The sequence below is a fragment of the Oncorhynchus mykiss genome, unplaced genomic scaffold, assembly GCF_013265735.2.
Source record: "Oncorhynchus mykiss isolate Arlee unplaced genomic scaffold, USDA_OmykA_1.1 un_scaffold_219, whole genome shotgun sequence".
NCBI lineage: Eukaryota > Metazoa > Chordata > Actinopteri > Salmoniformes > Salmonidae > Oncorhynchus > Oncorhynchus mykiss.
Genome location: NW_023493688.1, coordinates 110,246 through 119,370, shown reverse-complemented (window position 1 = coordinate 119,370; position 9,125 = coordinate 110,246). Strand labels below are relative to the sequence as shown.

General features: G+C 45.7%; 1 protein-coding gene across 4 annotated transcripts in view; it reads right to left on the bottom strand.

Moving 5' to 3' along the window:
• Window positions 1-1,188: 1,188 nt before the first annotated feature.
• LOC110510382 (tuberin) overlaps window positions 1,189-9,125 on the bottom strand; it is a 65,988-nt gene continuing 58,051 nt past the window's right edge. For 3 of the 4 annotated variants that reach the window (XM_036973064.1, XM_036973065.1, XM_036973066.1), the window contains 6 exons: window positions 7,771-7,957; window positions 7,431-7,570; window positions 5,636-5,714; window positions 3,747-3,838; window positions 3,511-3,609; window positions 1,189-2,264 (listed from right to left, as the gene is read on the bottom strand). In XM_036973064.1, coding sequence (XP_036828959.1) covers window positions 2,088-2,264; window positions 3,511-3,609; window positions 3,747-3,838; window positions 5,636-5,714; window positions 7,431-7,570; window positions 7,771-7,957 — 774 coding nt within the window. In that variant the 3' untranslated portion in view covers window positions 1,189-2,087. Of the gene's footprint in view, window positions 2,265-3,510; window positions 3,610-3,746; window positions 3,839-5,635; window positions 5,715-7,430; window positions 7,657-7,770; window positions 7,958-9,125 lie in introns of those variants that run through there. The other variant, XR_005042059.1, reaches the window with a different exon arrangement.

Here is a 9,125-nt window from a genome sequence, read left to right as displayed (position 1 = left end):
CCCCCGATTGCTCAGTTTGGCCGGGAGATTTGGTGGGTCCAAACTTCTTCCATTTCAGAATGATGTGTTCTTGGGGACATTCAATGATGCAGAAATGTTTTGGTACACTTCCCCAGATCAGTGCCTCGACACAATCCTGTCTCGGAGCTCCACAGACAATTCCTTCGACCTCATAGCTTGATTTTTGCTCTGACATGCACTGTCAACTGTGGGACATTATATATAGACAGCTGTGTGCCTTTCCAAATCATGTCCAATCAATTGAATTTACCACAGTTGGACACAAATCAAGTTGTAGAAACATCTCAAGGATGATCAACGGAAACAGGATGCACCTGAGCTCAATGTCCAGTCTCAAAGAGTTTGAATAGTTGTTTAAGGTATGTTTCTTTAAAAAAAAATTACAAATTCTAAAAACCTGTTTCTCTTTGTCCTTATGGGGTATTGTGATGTCATTATGGGGTATTGTGATGTCATTATGGGGTATTGTGTATAGATTGAGGATTTTTATTTATTTAATCCATTTTAGAATAAGGCTGTAATGTAACAAAATGTGGAAAAGGTCAAGGGGTCTGAATACTTCCAGAATGCATTGTGGCTGAAACAGCTGTAAACATGTTTAAAACATGGTCCCCCCCCTGGTAGTGCACTGGGCTAGGGACCAGATTACAGGCTCTCCTCTTGCAGAAAACCTTTCTCTCTAAAGAAGGAGGATTTATAGCCCTGGTTTTCATGATCTGATCAAGATGATCCAGACTCATCAAGGAAGCAGCCCAGTTAAATGCAAATCATTTTTAACATGGCGCAAACTCTGCCCACCTGGGGAACCAGGCAAGCTATACAAAAACATCCCCTTAAAAAAAAGGTGCCACCTGTAGAAATACAAATATGGGTTCAACACAAAGAACTACAAACATGGCTGAGTTCACCACAAAGAACTACAAACATGGCTGGGTTCAATGATCAAACTACAAACATGGCTGAGTTCACCACAAAGAACTACAAACATGGCTGGGTTCAAAAAACAAACTACAAACATGGCTGAGTTCACCACAAAGAACTACAAACATGGCTGAGTTCAATAATCAAACTACAAACATGGCTGAGTTCAACACAAAGAACTACAAACACGGCTCCTCAACGACATCACAATACAAATAGAAATGGAAAAAAAAAACACACTGACACTTTCATTGGCTATTTGTTTTGTTTATTCTGCACACACACACACACACACAGCTTTCAAATGTCGTGTTTCTCATTCACCATACTTCCTTCTGAGTGGTTTTGCGAGGGGATGAGAGAAGGAAATGAGGAGAGGGATGAAAGGAGGGAAGGGTGTGCGTCGGCTGTGTAAGCCACGGGGGGGTCATTCTCTGCGTTCCAAATGGCACCCTATTCCCCCTATATAGTGCACTACTTTAGACAGAGCCCACGTGCCCTGGTCAAGCACAGTGTATTAGAAAGACAATAGGGACAATAGTTAGTTAGGCAGCACCATCTGTACCGGTCATCTCATCACCATCACAACTAATTCATGGGAGCAGTTGGATTAAAAGCCACAAGGCCACATCAGCTTGTCAAGACAAATGTCTGGGAGAGAATCGTCAAATCATATAGGTAGAAAGCAGGAAGTTATTCAACCGGTGTGTGTGTGTGTGTGTGTGTGTGTGTGTCAGAGAGAAAGAGCGAAAGCAGGTCAATGTTGTCCCTGACTAAACACAGATCTAGGATCAGGTATTTTATTATCCTCCTGCTAGTGGACATTAGAACCACTCGGATAACCTGATCCTAGATCTGTGGTGAGGGAGGCAACGTCTGCCTTGAGCAGGGGGACCGGAAACAGTATCAGAAATATCACTCCGTTACAATATCCATACTAGCATACTACATAGCATGAAACCAATGTATTGGGGATGCAAACTATGTGTGAAATGGCACCCTATTCCCTATATAGTGCACTACTGTTGACCATGGTCCATATGACTCTGGTCAACAGTAGCAGACTATATAGGGAGTAGGGTGCCATTTGACCCGCAGTAGTATACTAGTGTAGACATTTGACACTGGGAAGGCGTCCTCAAGGCTCAGACGAAGTCGGTGAAGTCGTCCACGGTGGAGACCAGTCTCTTCCTCTGTCCGGAGGAGTCCGTGTTGGAGCCTCCACCGCTGACCTGCTGGTAGGAGGACTGTTTGGTCTGGGAGGAGTGGCTCTGGGTCAGAGAGATACCGGGGGTGGGACGAGACTGGATCTCCTCCTGGGCCTGTGGGGGGGGGGGGGGGTTGAGAAACTGCCTGATTTCACAGTAGGACCTCGGCGATATGAACATGTTGGGAATGTAGGTAGTTTAGAATGTCCTTGAAAATCACTTAAAAACAACATCAATCCTCGTGCAATTATTAATATATATATAATCTATAAATATATATATAATCTATAAATATATATATATATAATCTATAAATATATAATCTATAAATATATAATCTATAAATATATATATAATCTATAAATATATATATATATAATCTATAAATATATAATCTATAAATATATATATAATCTATAAATATATATATAATCTATAAATATATATATATATAATCTATAAATATATATATAATCTATAAATATATATATAATCTATAAATATATATATATATAATCTATAAATATATATATATATATAATCTATAAATATATATATAATCTATAAATATATATATATATATAATCTATAAATATATATATATATAATCTATAAATATATATATATATATAATCTATAAATATATATATAATCTATAAATATATATATATATATAATCTATAAATATATAATCTATAAATATATATATATATATATAAACTATATATAATCTATATATATATATCTATATAAATATATATATATATATAATCTATAAATATATATATATATAATCTATAAATATATATATATATAATCTATAAATATATATATAATCTATAAATATATATATAATCTATAAATATATATATATATAATCTATAAATATATATATATATATAATCTATAAATATATATATAATCTATAAATATATATATATATATAATCTATAAATATATATATATATAATCTATAAATATATATATATATATAATCTATAAATATATATATAATCTATAAATATATATATATATATAATCTATAAATATATAATCTATAAATATATATATATATATAAACTATATATAATCTATATATATATATCTATATAAATATATATATATATATAATCTATAAATATATATAAATAGAGACACAACATGTTTTTAGCAGGTCATCAACAATCTACTTTTTTCAAACAGCAGTTATTTTGTTGTTGCATTGAATACATTTCCAGGTTTAATGTTGACTGTTCAGTCCACAACGGAGGGTTGTTCTCTGAGGTGCTCTAACTCTCACCGAGATACAAAAGAAAGGCTTCTCCACTGTGTGTGTGTGTGTGTGTGTGTGTGTTCTCACCCTTGTCCGGAGTCTCTTGATGTGTCGTAGTCTGGCCAGCCATTTGGAGGCGTAGGCATCAGAAGGGTTTGCTCTGTACTGGTGGACCAGAGATGCCATCTGAAACACACAGGGAGACATACAGACAGTCATGGCAGTGTGTGCTGAATCAGCATGCAGTTATCAACAGCAAACATGAACTTTAATTAAATGTCCAGGTGTGTGTGTGTGTGTGTGTGTGAGAGAGAGAGACTCACGTTAGCGTGTAGGGCCATTTGTCGTACAAGCAATGGAAGATTTTGGTCTGAGACTATCTTCACTACACTGGTGTCAACTAGACCCTCCAGATCTGATGGATGGAGACAGAGGGAGAAGAGGTGAGGAAGTAGAGAGAGAGAGAGAGAGAGAAGGAAAGAGGTGAGGAAGTAGAGAGAGAGAGAGAGAAGGAAAGAGGTGAGGAAGTAGAGAGAGAGAGAAGGAAAGAGGTGAGGAAGTAGAGGGAGGGAGGAGGAAAGAGGTGAGGAAGTAGAGGGAGGGAGGAGGAAAGAGGTGAGGAAGTAGAGAGAGAGAGAGAAGGAAAGAGGTGAGGAAGTAGAGAGAGAGAGAAAGAAGGAAAGAGGTGAGGAAGTAGAGAGAGGGAAAGAGGTGAGGAAGTAGAGAGAGGGAAAGAGGTGAGGAAGTAGAGAGAGGGAGGAGGAAAGAGGTGAGGAAGTAGAGAGAGGGAGGAGGAAAGAGGTGAGGAAGTAGAGAGGGAGGAGGAAAGAGGTGAGGAAGTAGAGAGGGAGGAGGAAAGAGGTGAGGAAGTAGAGAGGGAGGAGGAAAGAGGTGAGGAAGTAGAGAGGGAGAAGGAAAGAGGTGAGGAAGTAGAGAGAGAGAGGTGAGGAAGTAGAGAGAGAGAGAAGGAAAGAGGTGAGGAAGTAGAGGGAGGGAGGAGGAAAGAGGTGAGGAAGTAGAGAGAGAGAGAGAAGGAAAGAGGTGAGGAAGTAGAGAGAGGGAGGAGGAAAGAGGTGAGGGAGGAGGAAAGAGGTGAGGAAGTAGAGAGAGAGAGAAGGAAAGAGGTGAGGAAGTAGAGAGAGAGAGAGAAGGAAAGAGGTGAGGAAGTAGAGGGAGGGAGGGAGGAAAGAGGTGAGGAAGTAGAGAGAGAGAGAGAGAGAGAGAGAAGGAAAGAGGTGAGGAAGTAGAGAGAGGGAGGAGGAAAGAGGTGAGGAAGTAGAGAGAGGGAGGAGGAAAGAGGTGAGGAAGTAGAGAGAGGGAGGAGGAAAGAGGTGAGGAAGTAGAGAGAGAGAGAAGGAGAGGTGAGGAAGTAGAGAGAGAGAGAGAAGGAAAGAGGTGAGGAAGTAGAGGGAGGGAGGAGGAAAGAGGTGAGGAAGTAGAGGGAGGGAGGAGGAAAGAGGTGAGGAAGTAGAGAGAGAGAGAAGTAAAGAGGTGAGGAAGTAGAGAGAGAGAGAGAGAAGGAAAAAGGTGAGGAAGTAGAGGGAGGGAGAAGGAAAGAGGTGAGGAAGTAGAGAGAGGGAGAAGGAAAGAGGTGAGGAAGTAGAGGTAGGGAGAAGGAAAGAGGTGAGGAAGTAGAGAGAGAGAGGAGAGAGGTGAGGAAGTAGAGAGAGAGAGAAGGAAAGAGGTGAGGAAGTAGAGAGAGAGAGAAGGAAAGAGGTGAGGAAGTAGAGAGAGAGGAGGAAAGAGGTGAGGAAGTAGAGAGAGAGAGCGAGAAGGAAAGAGGTGAGGAAGTAGAGAGAGAGAGAGAAGGAAAGAGGTGAGGAAGTAGAGGGAGGGAGGAGGAAAGAGGTGAGGAAGTAGAGAGAGAGAGAGAAGAAAAGAGGTGAGGAAGTAGAGGGAGGGAGCAGGAAAACGGTGAGGAAGTAGAGGGAGGGAGAAGGAAAGAGGTGAGGAAGTAGAGGGAGGGAGGAGGAAAGAGGTGAGGAAGTAGAGAGAGAGAGGAGGAAAGAGGTGAGGAAGTAGAGAGAGAGAGGAGAGACGGAGGGAGATATGGGGAAAGAGAAGGAAAAAATTAATATCAGTCCATTTCACTTCAACAAAGACTTAATTATGATTTAAAACATCCCCCTTGGCTCCCTGCTTCATTTTCCATCTCTATATTAGTCCTTGTTATTCATCCCCTCCCCTTCCTCTCTCCTTCCCTTCCTCTCACCTTTCCTGCACTGCAGGGTGACCAGGTTACTTCCGTAGTCCAGAGGCTTAATGATCACCTCAACAAAGTTAAACTGACCCTGGGACACAGACGAGAGAGAGAGAGAGGGAGGAGAGAGAGAGAGAGGGAGGAGAGAGAAAGAGAGGACAGAAAGAGGGAGGGAGAGGGAGGAGAGAGAGAGATGAGGGGGAGAGGGAGGAGAGAGAGAGAGAGGGAGGAGAGAGAAAGAGAGGGATAGGGAGGAGAGAGAAAGAGAGGACAGAAAGAGGGAGGAGAGAGGGAGAGGGAGGAGAGAGAGAGATGAGGGGGAGAGGGAGGAGAGAGAGAGAGAGGGAGGAGAGAGAAAGAGAGGGATAGGGAGGAGAGAGATGAGGGGGAGAGGGAGGAGAGAGAAAAAAGAATATAGAAGAGTTGTCATTATTTAATCAAAATGAACATAAAGAACAAAAGTGGGTGTGTTTGTCTGCCTGTGAGTGAGTGAGTGAGTGAGTGAGTGAGTGTGTGAGTGAGAGAGAGAGTGTGAGTGAGTGAGTGAGTGAGTGAGTGAGTGTCTGAGTGAGTGAGTGTGTGAGTGAGAGAGAGAGTGTGAGTGAGTGAGTGAGTGAGTGAGTGAGTGAGTGAGTGTCTGAGTGAGTGAGTGTGTGAGTGAGAGAGAGAGTGTGAGTGAGTGAGTGAGTGAGTGAGAGAGAGAGAGAGTGTGAGTGAGTGAGTGAGTGAGTGTCTGAGTGAGTGAGTGAGTGAGTGAGTGTCTGAGTGAGTGAGTGTGTGAGTGAGAGAGAGAGTGTGAGTGAGTGAGTGAGTGAGTGAGTGAGTGAGTGAGTGAGTGTCTGAGTGAGTGAGTGTGTGAGTGAGAGAGAGAGTGTGAGTGAGTGAGTGAGTGTCTGAGTGAGTGAGTGTGTGAGTGAGAGAGAGAGTGTGAGTGAGTGAGTGTGTGAGTGAGAGAGAGAGTGTGAGTGAGTGAGTGAGTGAGTGAGTGAGTGTCTGAGTGAGTGAGTGTGTGAGTGAGTGAGTGAGTGTGTGAGTGAGTGAGTGAGTGAGAGAGAGAGAGAGTGTGAGTGAGTGAGTGAGTGAGTGAGTGTCTGAGTGAGTGAGTGAGTGAGTGAGTGAGTGAGTGAGTGAGTGAGTGTCTGAGTGAGTGAGTGTGTGAGTGAGAGAGAGAGTGTGAGTGAGTGAGTGAGTGAGAGAGAGAGAGAGAGAGTGTGAGTGAGTGAGTGAGTGAGTGAGTGAGTGTCTGAGTGAGTGAGTGAGAGAGAGAGTGTGAGTGAGTGAGTGAGTGAGAGAGAGAGAGAGTGTGAGTGAGTGAGTGAGTGAGTGAGAGAGAGAGTGTGAGTGAGTGAGTGAGTGAGTGAGTGAGTGTCTGAGTGAGTGAGTGTGTGAGTGAGAGAGAGAGTGTGAGTGAGTGAGTGAGTGAGTGAGTGAGTGAGTGTCTGAGTGAGTGAGTGAGTGAGTGAGAGAGAGAGAGTGTGAGTGAGTGAGTGAGAGAGAGAGAGAGTGTGAGTGAGTGAGTGTCTGAGTGAGTGAGTGAGTGAGTGAGTGAGTGAGTGTCTGAGTGAGTGAGTGTGTGAGTGAGAGAGAGAGTGTGTGAGTGAGTGAGTGAGAGAGAGAGAGAGAGAGTGTGAGTGAGTGAGTGAGTGAGTGAGTGAGTGAGTGAGTGAGTGTCTGAGTGAGTGAGTGAGTGAGTGAGAGAGAGAGTGTGAGTGAGTGAGTGAGTGAGTGAGAGAGAGAGAGAGTGTGAGTGAGTGAGTGAGTGAGTGAGTGAGTGAGTGAGTGAGTGAGTGAGTGAGTGAGAGCGTACCTTGATGGTCCCCAGTTTGTACTCCTCTCCTGAGTCGTTGTAAACCACCATAACAAAGTCGTTTCCAATGTGTCTCTTCTTGTTACAGCAGCCCTTATCACTGTCTCTGTTGGGCATCAGGGTGGCTATGTGGAAGATGGCTGAGGAGAGGAGGAGAGGGGGGTTAGTGGGGGTACAGACAGACTGACCCCTCTGTTGGGCATCAGGGTGGCTATGTGGAAGATGGCTGAGGAGAGGAGGAGAGGGGGGTTAGTGGGGGTACAGACAGACTGACCCCTCTGTTGGGCATCACCTGAACCCTGGGGTACAGAGTAACACCTGTAAGTAGAAATACAGTCACCCTGCATGATGTCATCGTGCCAGCAGTAGGTAAACTCCCCGTCATCTCCATACTGGTCTAGACCCCCCAGGAAGATCTGGTCTGGATCACAGTCCTTCAGGTGGATCAGCTTCCCCAGGCCGGTCAGGAAGCCAGCGTAGCGGTTAGAACCATACTCATTGGACAGGATGGACACCTCGTTGAATACCTGGGGTAGGGAGCAGGAAGGAGAGAGGGAGAGGGGGAGGGAGAGGAAGGAGAGAGGGAGAGAGGGAGGGAGAGGAAGGAGAGAGGGAGGGAGGGAGGGAGAGGAAGGAGAGAGGGAGGGAGAGGAAGGAGAGAGGGAGAGGGGGAGGGAGAGGAAGGAGAGAGGGAGAGAGGGGGAGGAAGGAGAGAGGGAGGGAGGAGAGAGGGAGAGAGGGGGAGGAAGGAGAGAGGGAGAGGGAGAGAGGGGGAGGAAGGAGAGAGGGAGAGAGGGGGAGGAAGGAGAGAGGGAGAGGAAGGAGAGAGGGAGAGGAAGGAGAGAGGGAGAGAGGGGGAGGAAGGAGAGAGGGGGAGGGAGAGGAAGGAGAGAGGGAGAGAGGGGGAGGAAGGAGAGAGGGAGGGAGAAGGAAAGGGAGAGAGGGAGAGGGGGAGGGAGAGGAAGGAGAGAGAGGGAGAGGGGGAGGGAGAGGAAGGAGAGAGGGAGAGAGGGGGAGGAAGGAGAGAGGGAGAGAGGGGGAGGAAGGAGAGAGGGAGAGGGAGAGAGGGGGAGGAAGGAGAGAGGGAGAGAGGGGGAGGAAGGAGAGAGGGAGAGGAAGGAGAGAGGGAGAGAGGGGGAGGAAGGAGAGAGGGGGAGGGAGAGGAAGGAGAGAGGGAGAGAGGGAGGGAGAGGAAGGAGAGAGGGAGGGAGAGGAAGGAGAGAGGGAGAGGGGGAGGGAGAGGAAGGAGAGAGGGAGAGAGGGGGAGGAAGGAGAGAGGGAGGGAGGAGAGGAAGGAGAGAGGGAGAGGGAGAGGAAGAGGAAGGAGAGAGGGAGAGAGGGGAGGAAGGAGAGGGGGAGGGAGAGGAAGGAGAGAGGGAGAGAGGGGGAGGAAGGAGAGAGGGAGGGAGAGGGACAGGGAGAGAGGGGGGGGAGGAGAGAGGGAAAGGGGGAGGGAGAGGGGGAGGGAGAGGGAGAGAGGGGGGGAAGGAGAGAGGGAAAGGGGGAGGGAGAGGGGGAAAGGTGGAGGACGAGGGAGAGGGAGAGGGAAAGGGGGAGGGGGAGGGAGAGAGGGGGAGGAAGGAGAGAGGGAGAGGAAGGAGAGAGGGAGAGAGGGAAAGGGGGAGGGAGAAAGTCAGTTCATTAAAGGTTGTTTTGGTTGTACCCAAACCTGCAGTTAGTCTAGCGGCCGGCTAC